This window comes from Coturnix japonica, chromosome 2 (assembly GCF_001577835.2).
Source record: "Coturnix japonica isolate 7356 chromosome 2, Coturnix japonica 2.1, whole genome shotgun sequence".
In the NCBI taxonomy this organism is placed as follows: Eukaryota; Metazoa; Chordata; class Aves; order Galliformes; family Phasianidae; genus Coturnix; species Coturnix japonica.
In genome coordinates, this window is record NC_029517.1 from 26,003,197 (window position 1) to 26,019,846 (window position 16,650).

Here is a 16,650-nt window from a genome sequence, read left to right on the forward strand (position 1 = left end):
CTTCTCTGTTTCTCTGTGTAAAAGAAAGATGTGATCCCATCATATAATACATAATTATGAATTACTCTATTATCAGTCAAGATATCACTAATAACCAAAAGTTAATCATATTTGGGAAATGAAAATATGTAATAGTTCCATTAGTGGTAATAATTAACAAGGAAAATGTAGTTAAATGTCAGTGGAAATGTCTGTCAGTAGTCAGCAATGCTTCAATTAGCATTCACTGTGAAAGAATTGCACCTCCATATTTCGCTGCCAAAAGGCTGAACTTTACATTCACAGTTATACAGGAATACAGCTTGTTCCTTAGTTTTTTGAGACTTTAATTCAGACTTCAAAGTAACAGAAGCATTTCTTCTCAAATGTATTTGTAACAATTTGGGCTCGATGAATTCACAAAATCTAAAGAACGTGGCCTTTCTGCTGTCTGGATACAATTTCTCCTCTAATCCAATAAATATATTTTAAAAAGCAGTGGTAAGATCCCTCTCTACAGCATAATAACGCAGGAGATGATTCTCGGTAACTTCCACACCTGGTGTTAATCCTTTTTATTAAATACTCAAGTGATGCAGGTCTCAGAGTCTGTATTCAGAATTTAGATAATTTGTTATGTAACAAGAAATTATACTTACTTTTATTTGACTTCTTAGAGATTCGTGAAGAAGAAAACCTACTTGAACAACAGCTTCCTTTGCATCAGTAATAATACAAATTTGTTGTGATAAGCTGTCTGCAACCAAGAAATAAAAAGCCCACATTTATTTCATGCAAAAAAATAAATCAATTATTTATCTGTTCAGTGTTACCTTCAATACATATACTGCTGTTTCCTGGTAGAATCTTTTCAACAGCTGTAGATTTAATTTTAAGACCTATCTCAAGGTACAATTAACATAATTAATATATATATGAAACTTAAAATTCTTTCTGCATATTTTAATTTATTTTTTTTTACCATTTATAAATATCACATTTAAATAATGAATTTCCATGAATATTTGCTCAGATCCACATTACTGCCCAGAGATTACCACCAACAAAGTAACTTCTTGAAATATTTATGCTGCTTCTCAATTCATTGCCAATGAATGTAGTGTTAGCACCTTTGCCAAGAAGTTGCTATTAGAAAATAAACAAAAAAGGTCCAGTAGACACCAGACAGAATAAATCTTTGTCTAGGGTAGCTGTTCTGCAATTAGCTAAAAATGTAAAAACTGTGATTGAAGTCTAATTATATTTAAAGCAGACTTCAGTAAGACTTCAGTGGCAAACAAATAGTGAATACCTCCACAAAATTAACTAGTAGTGAAAGACATAAAAGAAATTATGAAACTACAGTCTTAGAAACAAGTCTCCATAAAATTAAATTAAATGCATCAAAGATTATTTAAGCAAACCTCACATTTTATTGTAAACTCAAAGACCTTAAGAAAAAAAACAAAACAAAATAGATACATAGGCCTAAGAGTTAATTTTAAAACTGATGCAGAGTTAGTGTTAGTGGAAAATTATTTGTACTTTTTAAATGATTGTTGTGAGCAGGAACAGTGAATTAACCACTGAGGATCCCAAAATGTAACTAGAATGATTCCATGAATCATGGACACTTTCTGTGGCCAATATTAATAAATTTTTTACAAAAATAATGGTAGCAGCTCCCATGTATTATGTTAGCAAGAATAGGGCTGGAAGTAATAAAAATAGAGACCAATAACATCTGTGTATAAAACACCACAACCAGATGAAAATGAGAAAACAAAAATTCATGACCAGCTCTCACAGTACAGGAGATCACAGGATGCCACATTTCTGTGAGAGAAAGCTTCCTATGGATTCAATGGGCAAAAAATATATACTGAAGATAACACAAAGTTGGCTTTTACTTAACACAGAATAACTGTGTAGTCTAAAAAACAGGTCAGTGGGAAAACCATATTGAATTAATTTCTTATCAGTAGAAAGCAACAAGTGGGTAGATTGAAATCAAAGAGCAGGAGCCACTTGAATTTAGTAATGTACAAGGAAAGCAGATAAAAGATGGATGTACATAATAAAACAGAGTGGCATTTCAGATTTCTAAAACTCAGATTCTTTGGAACTAATTTAATAAAGAAAGTAAGATTGGAGCTACTACAAAAATCCACATGTGGAAGAAGGCTGTGGAATCCAGAAAGGCACCATAACTTACCACTGACAGTTCTTTTAAAAAAGTTGGCTATCAACAAGCAGCGTCAAATGTATCCAGCAAGAGGCTGCTGAATGTCTGCAACTATAAAAGTCCATCTTACTCCCATCCCCCCTAAACCCCTAACTTCCTGTAACTTACAAAGAGCGCAAAAAGGGTAAGAGAGAGCTGCAGCTTGAATGTAATAAAGAAGAAAACACAATGAAGGATGAAAACATTTTTAAATTGGAGGAGGAATGCAATGCTGGAGTATGAAAAAATGAAAGCAATGAAAATGTACACATCAGAAAAATACTGAATGATCAAGAGGAACATGAAGGAAGTCTAGGAAATATTTCTTTGTTTACAAAATCAATCGAGAAAAGCAGCAGTTCTCCTCTAGCTGAAGTTTAAAACTCACTTTCAATTTAAACATCAACTCTGTCAAGTGGTCAGAAAAAAATTCTGTATGAAAACTGAGATGGTCTGCACCTTTGCTGCTTTGTGGGAAAAAAGGCTGAGCACGGTCTTTCCGTTCAAGACCGCCTGCATGCCAGCTATGGTAAGCTGATCCTTATGTTGTACAGCATAACCACACTGAGTGCAGGAAGGCAGCAGCACTGGCTACATCTCCTTCTGACTTCAGGAAGTCAGCTGGCCGAGGACAAACCAACTACATGCAGTATTTCACTCCTGGATTTTAGAAGTCTGTCTAGATGAATCAAATCATTTTGTTCTGGAGAGCCATGTTAAAGCCACATCATCCATAATATTAACATTCAGCTAACAGTGTTGTCTGTCATTGCCACTGCTTTGGAATTATACCCTGTTCACCAAATAGTTTTTAATTTTGCAATGAATTCAAAATAAGAAATCAGTTTATCAGAACTCAATTTTCACTTCCTACACAAAAATGGCTTGACTGCTCTGGAAGTTCTCCCTGACATCTCCAGTCTGTCAAAACAGATTTGTACCTACCACCATGAACAGAAGAAAAAAGAATTAAGTGTTGCTAGTAATTATCTAGTTCATTCACATTTATTATGAGTTGAAATAGTTATTTGTACAACACAAGTAACCAAAAATAACTAATATTTTTTGTTTACCCATTCCACATTTCTTTATAGCCACAAAAACCAAAAGCAAACTTGATACTGCACCTACCAATATTAACATACAAAAAGGTAGAAAATGAGGAAGAGGGCTGTTTTCATCCAGCAGTAACTATTCTGATTCTGAGGAATAGCTCTTCACCTGCTAGTCTATTTCTTTGCTGCACTGTGAAGTACAGCCACAGGCTAAAGGACACTACAGTGTAGTCATGGGATTGCAATCTTTAGAATGATCTTTTCTTTGACAAAATAATAATAATAATAATAATAATTTTAAAAATGTGGGGGTGTTTTCTGTGTTTTTTGTTGTTGTTGTTGTTTGTTTTTTTTAGTCAAAGGGGTTCTTGATATAACACAAAATGTTGTATGTAGCTCTAACAATTATAAAAAGTTCAAATGTATGAGGGCTGCTCTGAAAGTAATGTCTCCTATTTTATAATGCTGGCCCACAGTGTCAGAGGCAGATGTTGGTGGTTGTATGGCACTTTCCTGATGATATTCCTTTACATTTTGTTGCCGTTTGGCAGATGGCAGCAGAGGGGCAGCCTGACCAAGTGGCATGTGACATGGAAGTGCATATGAAGCAAAGGTGTGTCACTGAATTCCTCCATGTAGGAAAAATGGCACCCACTGACATTCACTGAAGCTTGCTGAATGTTTATGGAAACATGGTGGATGTAAGCGCAGTGAAATTTGGTATGTGTGGGCAACATTTTCCTAGCAATGATGCCATCATAGCAGCTGTGAAACAGTGAGTCACCTCCTCTGGTGTAGATTTTTACAAGTGCAGTATGCAGGCTCTTATTCATTGCTGGCAAAAGCACATAGATAAGGGCGGCGACTATGCTGAAAAATAGTGTTTTGTAGCTGCAAATCTGCACTGGGAAATAGCGTTATTGTGCTTTTTATATCTGTAGTATTTTCCACAGAAATAAATAAGAAGCATTACTTGCAGAGTGACTTATTCTTTTTTCCAACTTGCAAATTTAATTGTGTGTACATCCATGAAAGCAAATATTCATTCAATGCCAAATAGGAAGGCAAAGTATACAGTCTGCAAGTACACATCTATTGAAAAGTCACCGCAGAATAAAGGCCCTTAAGAAAAACAAGGAAGAGAGGGAAAGAGTCAACCTCTAAATTACTTTTCAGTTTTACTGAGAAGAAACACTTCAAGTTTACATGTTGGAACTAGAGTTCAAAGATACTTGCCCTGAGGGCAGTAGTCATAATGGAAATATTTTTAGGATGTTTTGTATTACCCTGATCTTAACTGCATTTCTAGATGAGTCACCCTTATTGTAAGATGATGTTTCCTTACTTCAAGACTATTAAAAGTAGGCATGTGCCACCTTGTCTGCATACTCTACAAGTTCATACCTGCTTACTTAAGAAGAGCACTAAGTCTAATATTTTAAAAAATTGTTAGGACTCAGAGATTTCCATAATGTGGTTGTAAAAGAAACTAGGGGAAATAAGCAAGTTACTAATATATTTTATGAAAAAGTCTCAAAAGATAAATAACAGTCCTTTTATATTACTGAAGTATTTCACTGTATTACCTTGAACAGAAATGATATATTCTCTTATAAATCTGCAAAGTCCAATGTATGAATGCATGTACATTGTTCTTACTTCTACATGAGTGTCATGGTTTTGTAATTTTGCTATCAGTATCAGTATTCCACATCATAACATCATGTAAAGTATGGATACTTCTATTGAATGTGCAGTCCACAGAAGAAGACTACATATCCCAGAGAACAACAGGGTTAATGATAAGTCACGGGACCAGGACGCTGTATAATCTCGTTTCCAGGCTGGAGTGCCCTCCTTCTTCTCTCGAACTTCTCGGAGAGTGGGAAGCGTTCCAGCCGTGTCGCCTAGAGTTCACAGTAGGCCTCTCGGTTTTCGGGGACTCTCTCTCTCTCTGTTTCGTTCAATTTGTTAGCCTCAATTATATTATATTGTGTTATCTTGTATTTCGGTATCATATTTAGTAAAATAAGTTTTTCCTCCTTAGATTGTCGCTGTTTTATCCCACTCCCTTTTTCCCCCTCCTTTCCGGGCCCCGGGAGGGGGGCCCACGGGGTGGCTTCCCCTGTCACGGGCATAGGTAAATCTAAGTAACCCGTGACAGATTTTTGGTGGAGAATGCGGGCATAGAGCTTTTTAGCTTTTAGAACAACTCTCTCTTTACTCTTAAAGAGCTTCGTTAGGGGAGTGTTATCTTTTCGTAGCTGTGTAAGCCCAACCATTTGCCATGGGTTGGTTTCGTAATCATATTTCCTGTATTTGGTTTATTAAATAATTATAATTTAATATATGGACAAAGAAATGCAAAAGTACCTCAGAGGAAAAAGAATAGCAACTAGTAGTTCAAACTGAACCGCAAATAACATTTTCCTTAGCAAAACTGTCCACAGGCACAAGTGCAACCTTAATATTCTAACATAAAAATTGAAACATTTGAAGATCGGTTGATCTAAGTTTAAAATTCGAAACAAGTCACTACCAGAAAAGTGAAGAGTTGGCTGAAGAATTCCCAAATAAGTACTTTAAATAGAGCTTAAAAGGATTTTCTAAATAAAACAATCATGTTAGCAAAAAAGATAATGCATTCTCTTAAGTTGAAAGAAATAGTAGTTTCAAGTCCCTATTAAGTATGAATGTAAACCATACAAAATTTGGAGCACTAATACCAAAGTTACATTTGTATATACACACTCTTCATCATTCCTAAATTCCTCCTGTGACAAAATGTGCATCCAGCAAAGTAAATTAGATCACTTATCACTAAGGAAATGAGCTGTGAAGAATCCCAAGCAGTGGGAAGCCAGTACGCACTTAGTGCCCTCCATCCCACAAGTCCACACATTCAGCTTTAGGGACACCTTCAATGGAACTTACCATCATGCTATGTTGCACACTGAGATTTAATGCTTTGCAACCCAACCTGACAGGATCATACAAAACTGTTCCTTTAGGCATTCTACTCAGCCTGAACCTGGAGCCTGAATCCACCCAAGTATGTGATTCAGGACCACATTCTCATTTAAAACTCAACTGAAAGAACAGCCATCATGTAGATCACCACCCTACAAGTAACACCATTCACACCCAAAGTGATATTTAGTATCAGGAACTGACACCCATTCAAACAGGACATCCTAGTAGTACAGTGCCTCTGAGGCCTACCAAAAGAAACACAAAGGTTCTGCCAACTGTGCTCAGCAAGGTTACAGAAAAAAACAGGAGCCAATGTCAAGCAAAAGCTTTTAGCAAGGCAAAGGATAGTTAAGAGAAGATAGGTAATCCTTCTGTAAATATTCATCCAGAAAGTTGCTATCATCATCCCTAAGAAGGAAAAAAACAGAAACAGAAAAAGAAGCAGCATGTTTCCAAAAAAATCCATCCATGAGGATGTCTCTAAGGAGTATCTAGACACCCACAAGCATGTAGGCCTCTTGCTAACACAGTAGTATACTTAGTGTACTTCTGACTTCTACTAGCCAGATTTATATTTCTACACAGGCTAGAGTTAGCAGAAGGCCCTTCCTTTCCCAAGGGACTGTTTCTGATACAATATTGCAACTGCTCCTTTCTTGCAGCTGTCGCTTTCCCATCAGTCTCCAAGACACTTACAGTTCCCTAATACAGAAGCTCATAAATAGGGGTGAGTAGCCAACACACAGCAGAAAGCTACCTAAGCTACACAAAAGGATAATGACAAGTTGAAACACTTCATAATGAGTTGAGCAGTGGGTCTTGCAGTCATGAGAAACGCAGTCATACATCCACCTATCCAGCTAGTAGGAGAGGCCTAACAACTTTCCTTGGCTTGCAGGATGGCTGACATTCTGGAAGGTGACCTCTCCTTGAAGGTTTCCCACCGATGTAACACAACAGAGCAAAATACTAACTTCTTGTGTAAAATTAAAGTTTCTTCAGTAAATATGTGACCATGGGATGCAAAACATAAGAACAACAAAATAACGCTCACTAGCTCTAAAACTAAAATCTTCCCTTAAATACACTTTCACTTACATTTTGCATGAACTATGAATGAAATGCTTACCTAATTTTAATCTACAATTAAAATTGTATAGCTCAATTCTCTGCTATAAAGTCTTATTATATCAGCTGAAGATGCGGTATTCAGAGCATTTCCAAGGGCAAGGAAAAGATAAGGTAGAGCTCTCAAAATGCAGATATGGGCACTAACAGTGTCTACACAAAACCTCATTAAAGATATTTAATTATGTAAGATAAATCCATTGTAGAGTGTTCTCAGTAGCTAAGGGCTCTTATTATGATATTTGCATAAAAAGAACATGAGGTTTCCCCTTCCTTAACTCCTACTGCAAAAGCAAATCTAAACTTGAAGGAAATTAGTTTTTTCATATAGACCAGGCACAATAAAAGACTATTGCGGTTGCTGAAGCAAATATATTAAATAGTGCCACAGTAACAAAACATACAAGTGAAGATCAAGCAAGAGATTAACCCGATTTACCACTGTGCAGGTCTTTACTTCTACTTAAAACCACATAAATCTTTTATCATAACCAACAGCTGAAAAAGATTGTACCACCTTTTGTGAAAGTAAAAAATGTGATAACATGATGAAATACACATGTAAAATATACACTTATGAACAGTATGAAAAAAAATGAGCAGTCATTCACAGCATTCTTGTCCCAATTATAAATGCATAGGTCCTGCCAAAAGTAACACCTCCTGTTTATTTGTATGGAAACTACAACAGATGAATATGGTTCTACTTGATCCAGTAATAACTGAGTCTCAGTATTCAACAGCAAAGTAAATATGAAAGATACATAGGAAAAGGAAGATGAGATCAAAATTAACACAGAAATATGAGTTTGCAGAGATTTACACCAAGTTGAAGACTGAACTTTTGCCAAGATATGATCAACATTTTACACGTGTTCAGTTGACTTATTACTTGCATCATTTTATGCTGACATGATTAGCTTCAGCAGGCTTGAATAACAAAAAGCACAATTCTTGAAAAATATTTTCAAATACTATAATCAAACAGTAAGTTCAAGCAACTGCACCAGACTCTAATTTCCTTGCTAATAACCTATATAGGTAAAAAATTTAAGAATATAGATAATATTTCAAATTTTAAAAATATTTGTACTGCAAATGCATATATAAAGTATCTGAGTAGGAATTCATTGAGAATTATCATACAGGTATAGACAAATCAGTATACTGCTAGATAAAATAAACTGGATGCTGCTGGTAAAAATAGGGTCTTCATATTTCACTACTATTCTAGCTTAGTACTGACTACAAAAGCTTATGATTTAACTGAAGTTAAGTCAGTGGAACAAATCAGGTCATTAGTTAGTTATGGACAAGCATATTGACTTGTGGAATGGGACCTATATTTAGACTGGAAAAAAAAGAAGTCTTTTTTTAACATAATTACTTTTGCAATTGTCAAAGACTGGAACCTTCCCTATGTTCCACTGAACCATTATTAAAGTATCACTTCTAATTCCCATTCACCAATGAGATAAAAATCATTTCTTGACTCTATATCATACTACACCACAAAATTTCTGTTTTCCACATTGATTTGTCCTATTAACTGTTTTTTTCTTGCAACTAATTTCACTTATGTCACAGGCATAGTAACAGTATGCAAGCTTTCAAAATTTATAATCAAGCGGAACTGTTTTATCAAGGGAAGATCAATTAAAATTAAGTGAAAACTACTACATAGTATCCCAAGAGCACACTGATTCAGAACATTAAATCATGCTTTGATAATCACTAAGTCAAGCCAAGAACTTCTATATTTTATTTGCAAAAATCTCTTACTGGCAGAAATAATTCTGATTGGATAATATTTGTAAATATCTAATACCATCTGTAGATATATTTTAAAAAAAGGAGGGAGATAAATTGCAGAAACAGCATATTTTGAGAATATTTTCTATTATAAGTCAGATCACATCCCCATTTTCAAAGCTTCCCATAAGTCAAAAATACTGCTTGGAAAATATTAAGTAATTTATCTAACACAATAAGAGCTGATGATCTGAACAGGCTGGAATTCTGGGCTGAGGCCAATGGGATGAAGTTCAACAAGAACAAATGCTAGGTCCTGCACTTTGGCCACAACAACCCCAGGCGATACTACAGGCTCAAGGCAGACTGACTGGAAGAGTCTGTGGAAGAAACGGATCTGGGAGTGTTGATCAGTGCTCAGCTAAACATGAGACAGCGGCGTGCTCAGGTAGCCAAGAAGGCCAATGGTATCTTGGTTTTTATGAGAAACTGTGTTATGAGCAGGAATAGTAACTGTCCTTCTGTACTCAGCTCAGGGAGGTTGCACCTCAAGTACTGCACTCAGTTTTGGGCCAGATGTTTCTTGGTCTACTACTTAGAAATATGAAATATATTCAGAATTGAAATAGAACTAGAAAACAAATATTTATTGCTTATAAGGTCTTCCCAAATTAATCTCTATTTCCTGCGTACGTAGCTTTTTCCAAGATTCTCTGTTCTAATAGTAAATAATAAAGGTCAAAAATGCATAATATAAAATATCCCAGAAAACTAGTTAAAACAAGCTGCATAGGCACATTTTGCTCATCATAAAACAATAGACCCAGGAATATGCAGCCATAAGGACAAATACATACCCTTAATAATTGATTCAGCTGCATACAGATCCCGCTTATAGGTCACCTAAAGGACAGATAAACCTCATTAGATTTAACACAGCAGGAAGGAATGCAAAACCAATAAAACAATGCCTTGAAGGCAATTCTTTACATTTGAAATACCAAATGTAAAGAAATGATATAGTCAATCTCTTAATTATGATAAAATATCACTGGCAAGTCATGAGAACAAAAGTTGCAGAAACTATTGGAGACCTGAATTTTTTTTTTTAAATACTCAGATCTGCTTAGAAATCATTTCAAAATACACCTACTTTTAACCCTTTAAAGAATCATTAAACTATTACATTGCACCAATTTTCATACATTCTTCATAATTCCTGAAAAAACTGTATTTCTAATCTGCAATTTCACCATGAAATAGATTCATTTTGAAAGGACTTGTGAAGATTAGAAAGCAGCCAGGTAGAAGCCTAGTTATTTCTCTTACTGACATAGGCAAATTTTTCTGTACTGTAACATCACTACTTCTAACGAGAGTCTTGTTTCTCGATTCCATATCCATGGCTGACACAAGGCATTTTTTCCCACAATAAAAGCTTGCTAGCTACTGTTAACCATACAGCACTTTGTAAGTCTCTGCCTTCCTAGAACAATTCTACTGGTGTGGTCTAAGGTTTGGGGTTTTTTTAAATGTGTGTGGGTTTTTGTGTTTGGCTGCAATGAAATGCATGTCTTTTGCTTCCATTAGTTTACCAAATAATTCTTACTTTTCATACTGTTTGCTTCTGATCAATTACCTTTTTACTTGTACCTCTATAAACTTTGTGTCCCTTTCAAACTTCATTGCTAAAAATCAGCGTTAGAGAGTACAACAGCTTCTGCATGTGGTGAAAATTATCTTTTAAAAAATATCAGTTATTTAATTTGTAATCTATTTAATGACTAGAACAGTTATAACCATCTTTTTCCTTTCTTTTTTTCTTTCTTTTTTTTTTTTTTTTTTTAAATTAAGATGCCACGTAGCAGAAGTGAAACTGCTGCCAAGCAAATACTACATCAATGCTAACATCTTATCAGCCAAGACTATTATCTGATAAAACAGGCTTGGAGCCCATTTCACAATATAAATACATTCCACATTGGTTATATTAATTACATTTGTCCACTAACTCTTTGATAATCAAATTCTGCCCATAGTAGCGTACTCCTTATACTGCTGATCAACATCAAATTTATATACTTCTAAGCACTCTGGTACTACATTTTCATGTGAAAACATTAATTTTCATTTAGTCCACTCAAACATCCAGCATTTCAAGACATTTTTAATGCAGTTGTAATACAGAAAATTACTGTATCAAATATTAACACAAATAACTCACCAGTGCAGAATATGAAAACAACATCTGTTTATTCATGAAAGGCAGAATAGTCTTCATTAATAAACACCTCTCAACTATTTTGTATTACAAACAACCTATTGTATCTATCTACTAAAGGTATTCTATTATATGGAATCCATTGATATATGCTATATTTGAAAATGTGAAAGACCAGCCACATTCCAAACAGCCATACACAGCTGTCATAACACAAAATAAAGAGCATTTCAATCAGTTCAGCTTTGAGAATCAGCAGATTACAACCAGAGAACCATGTTTATATTTCTTATTACCTGGTTTTGCACTGAATGTCGCAAAGTTTGAGAATCTCCATTCATCTGACCTTAATCAATGCTCTGATGTTTTTAAATTGGTTTCTGTAATCCAAGACAGTAAGAATGCTACCAGTCTGCATGAAGAACGCTTATCAATGGATAACACAAGAGGAGCCTTTACTTTCACCAGCTTTTGAAAGTATAAGTTTTATTTCCTTGAATATGTACAAAAAGAAAACTGACCTTTTAATTGACAGAGAACATTCCTTTATTTTCAAAATTCTGAAATTTGGGAGAAAAAGCATTTCATACACATTTGCATTTTCACAGTTATAGGAAATCTACTTAAAATGTTGACTTTATTAATTTCAGAAATTTATAACAAAACAGAAATGTTTACACTGCTTACCTTCCAGAGGTCAGCCGTCCCTTCAACAAGTTTAGCATTTGTTTTACAGTATTTCAGAGCCAGATGCAAACATTCTGTTCCATAATCCAGATCATAGTCTGTACACTGTTATAATTAAAAAGAACATTTTATTAGTCTTAAAGAAATTGTGCTTTTAAGCAATAGAAATAATAAAACATTTTTCTCAGCAGTCCAGTGCATTTATCAGATCCTTCTCGTTCTTCTTTCCCCAGGCTGAGTAGATAGGCCCAGGTTACTCAGCCTTTCCTCACATGAGAGATGCTCCAGGCCCTTTAAGTAGTACTACCTTTTCCAAATTATTTATGAATGAGATGAACGACACAGGGCCCAGCTCAACTTCTCAAAAATTCAGTGGCTATTTCTTGCTATGGAACTTGGCCATGCACACTGTCTTGTTTCTTATCTTAACAAACCATTTACTCAAATGAATCCTTCCCTGTTCCTCCACGTACATTCAGCTTCATTATCGAGCCCTTGGTAAAACATCTTAATACATAAGCACCATCCATAATTCAGAGTGCCCTCCAGGATTCAAAGTCATTAAGAATGAAACAGTAATAAGTGAGTTAAAGAAGACTAAAATAAGAGTGCAACAAATACTATATATATATGTATATATATATTTAATTTGCTCTATATGTTTAATAAAAATGCAAGACAAAAAAAAAAAAAAAAAACACCACAACAACTTAGTTTCTGTTCTTGTTTTTTAAAGTACCAGTGAAATTCAAGGAATTAACCAACATTGTACATCTAGATCTTATCATTATTATGCAGAGAAGTCTTAGAAAACTCCTAGTTGCCAGTTCTGTATTATTTAAATTAGTAATCCCTGACATTTTAGAACACTGGCATGACTGCAATCAAATGAGGATCCTTTTATACAATACATTTTGAAAGAAAAGTGATTAGCTGTTATAATCCTCTATTAGAGTTTATAAGAGATTTCAGTACCAAATAAAGATTATAATTAAAAAAAAAAAACAAAAAAAAAAAAACATGAAGTGATTTTGAAAAGGAAATTTATTTTAGAACACTGACAGAAAAAGTGCAACAAAAAGAAGATTTCTAAATTATGCAGAAATTATTTATATTCTTTAAATACTCAAGGGTTTTTTCCCATGTACTTTTTTTATTTATAAGAAAAATTTTAAAGTCCTTTGCCTTATAATTGAAGAAATTTTCAGAAAAACTGTTTATCTTTGAAACAAATTAGTGTTAATTAAAATTAAGTTATATTTTTAACATTATATTAATTACCACGACTAGACTAAGCAATTCCAACTTATTAGCAAAGTATTAATTACACATAATTAGTTGGGAGTGGAAAATTTCCATAAATGAGATTAAGCATCGTGAGGATATTGCTGACTTCAAGGAATGAAATCCTACATAAAGCAAAGTAATAATTAAAACATATTTCACTAACACTTGTACCTCGTGACATTTACCACTCTAATTAACAGTAATATACTCTCCTGCAAGCTAATGTACTGATGTCAGAGGAGAACAATGAAGTACAACTATCAACTCAAGACCAGCTTAATTTCTATTTTATCCATATGCTTGTTTTCCACACATGAAACTTAAAAGTTTCTATATTGCTCTAAGAAATTCAGGGACTGAATTTAAGCATTGCCAGGGAGTGTCAATACTGAAGAATGGTAAAATACCTAAGACAAACATTTTTACTGACTCAGACGTGCAAAAAATTAACAACCTAAATCTTCTGTATTTATTTCATTTACATCCAGAGCTAACTTATAGTGCAATCACCTCTGAAAATACTACTAGTCCTAAAATGTCATTTTAACTGAATAACCTTTTAACTAAGACACAGTGCAGTTAATCATACTTGCCATGTACACACAGCTTTGTGAAACAGTGGACAGTTTAAGCTTCAGAACACAAATTTGAAATGGTGAAAACAGCTAGAAATATTGACACAAAACATACACAAAGGAAAAAATAAAACAACCATTCACTGAGCTCTGCAAATGACACAGAAGGAAATATGTTGTTTAAAAATGCTTTTGATCTGTTGAATATTCAAAGGCATTCTAATAGGTAGTTTGGGGAACAGACTTTTTGTGGGTGCTTTTTTTCCATGGGAGGATGTTTGAATAAAGTGCTACACAGGGACTGAAATCCAGGTTTTCACATTACATCAGTTTTTCTTACCTCCACTCCTCAAATCAGTTCCAAAATATTCTGATAAATCGTATGACTTCCTAAGAAGGAAGCTACACTGTGGTTGCTGATCATAAAAGATGGAAGAAAAAAGAACAGCAATGTAGGCAGTACCTCCCTGGGACACACTGAAGGTCCACAAACTAACTTGTTTTTAATATGAGACTTTGTTACAATCATAAAAAAGCAGTATTTACAATAAAAATGTATTTAACTGTTTAAATTATAATTATTTTACTGAGTACTTAACTGATGAAAGACTTTGGATACATGAGATCTGACAACCATAAAGCAGAACTAAAACAGATGTAATACAATTTATCATTACAGCCTTGACATTTTCTTATGATTTCATTATTCTTGAATTATTATATGCTTACAAAATAAGGAACAAAATTAATAATCTTCATGTATTAACAGAAAGGACATCTTCAGACTTGCTCCTATACATACATGCCTTTAAAGTGTGTACAAAATTAGCCTTACTTCTGTAAGCAGTGGCTGCATTTTTGTTACATTTTCGCTTTTCAACAGCAGCTGGTGTCCCTACACTTCATTATAGATTGACTGCTACTCAACATCAAGCTCATTTTGCTAAGTTTACTCAACATCAAGCTCGTCTTAGTAAGTTTACTCATTGAATCTGAATTGATGTTTCTTTTTTGATCACACTTGCTATGTTCATTACCATAGAATTCAGAAATTGTTGAATTTAAACAGCCAACTTCATTTACTATACACAAGAACTAAACAAGAATGGAAGGAGCAAACATAAATAAACAGGTGGATAAGAAAAAAGTGTAATACAGCTGAGTTGCAATAAGTTCATCCATGAAACATTTTCTACTGATGTTAATTATTAGAATTGCTGCTCCACACATCCAGAAGAATCAGTGGTTCATAGTGACAAGAAAACAATACAGTAATATACAGCAGTGCAGAATTATGCAAGCCTGTTTTAGTATAGATCTGTAACCTACATCCCAGTACTCGACACTGCAGTAACTGCAAGCACCATCTCCATACACATCATGATTTCCAAAGTGAAATCGTGCACAAGGACACTAGCTGAAATACATCTGTAGTGATAGCAGTAAGGATGGTAGGCATGACAGTATCTAGTGGTGCACTCCAGGGGTTGGTGCTGGGTCTGGTCTTGTTCAACATCTTCAGTGAACATGATGAGGGGGTGGTGTCCACCTCAGCATGTTTGCTGATGATACAAAGCTGGGAGGAATGGCGGACACACCAGAAGGCTGTGCTGCCTTGCAATGAGACCTGGACAGGCTGGAGAGTTGGGCGGAGAATGATGTTTAGATGTAGAGTTACAGATTATTTAGGTTACTCAAAGAAAATGTAAAGACATGATGATTCACAGTCTCACAATTAAGGAATTTTTAAATAGATATCAAATTCTAAAATTAAGTAATCAACAACAGAATTTGATCAGGCTTAAAAACCAAAGTGAGTCAAACTCCAACTAAAGTAAAGTGCATCCTTTATTATTAAATAACTGGAAGAGAGAAGAAAATTCACTTAAAGAGTGAATTTACTTAGAGAATCACATCTTGAAGTTATGCATGATAATAAATAGTCCATTTCCTTGCCTTTGGATACACTAAATTGTTAGTAGCTGAGATGAAAAGTTCTAACACCACTACATTGTATTCTTCTTAGCTCTCTGAAGAGTAGATCACAACTCAGATGGGTGGTCTTCTGTCTGCTGGATACAGTGACACTCATTCAGTATTCAGCATTTTCTGAGTCTGTACCAAATGGATGATTCTTATGGACACAGTATATTTATCAGGATAAATTGGTTCCACTAAAATTTTGTATTAAAACTAAATATATATATATATAGTATCAATTTTCATCAAGACCTAAATGGAACAGAACTGAGATACTACTAATGTTCAAGGGGTCTTTTGCTTAAACTGCAAACTGAAAAACTTAGAGATATTCTCCGTCTTTACAGTATTACACAGCTAATTAAAATCTATATTATTATATCATCAAAGAAATGAATTTTAACAAGCTGAAATAACCCATGCTACTTCAGCCCAGTACATTGACTGGGACCAATCAAGTAGGTGACTATATTAAAAGTATAATTTTCTATTGCATTTTATAGGCAGATAGAAGAATGATATATTTACGACTCCATATGAAGAAAGGATCTGGCTTACAGTACTGTCCTCATACAATTAACAACGGTAGCAGATTACTATTGTTTGTTTTACCTAGCTCCTCTAAATCACATATCACATTCTGCTTCAGTATTTCAGTACACAGCTGATGGGAAGGAAGGAAACCTTTAGACAGAAACTGAAACATGGAAGTAGAAAAAAATGCAAAAATATAATGATATTTGTTAAACATAATCATGATCTATTTTTCAGTGTCAATATCCTACAAAA

General features: G+C 34.4%; 1 protein-coding gene across 5 annotated transcripts in view; it reads right to left on the bottom strand.

The window, feature by feature from the left end:
• CRPPA (CDP-L-ribitol pyrophosphorylase A) overlaps positions 1 to 16,650 on the bottom strand; it is a 96,198-nt gene that overhangs the window by 50,280 nt on the left and 29,268 nt on the right. For all 5 annotated transcript variants that reach the window (XM_015853854.2, XM_015853852.2, XM_015853856.1 and 2 more), the window contains exons 4-6: positions 12,020 to 12,124; positions 9,969 to 10,014; positions 639 to 736 (exon numbers count right to left, since the gene is read on the bottom strand). In XM_015853854.2, the coding sequence (XP_015709340.1) occupies positions 639 to 736; positions 9,969 to 10,014; positions 12,020 to 12,124 (249 nt within the window). The remainder of the gene's footprint in view (positions 1 to 638; positions 737 to 9,968; positions 10,015 to 12,019; positions 12,125 to 16,650) is intronic.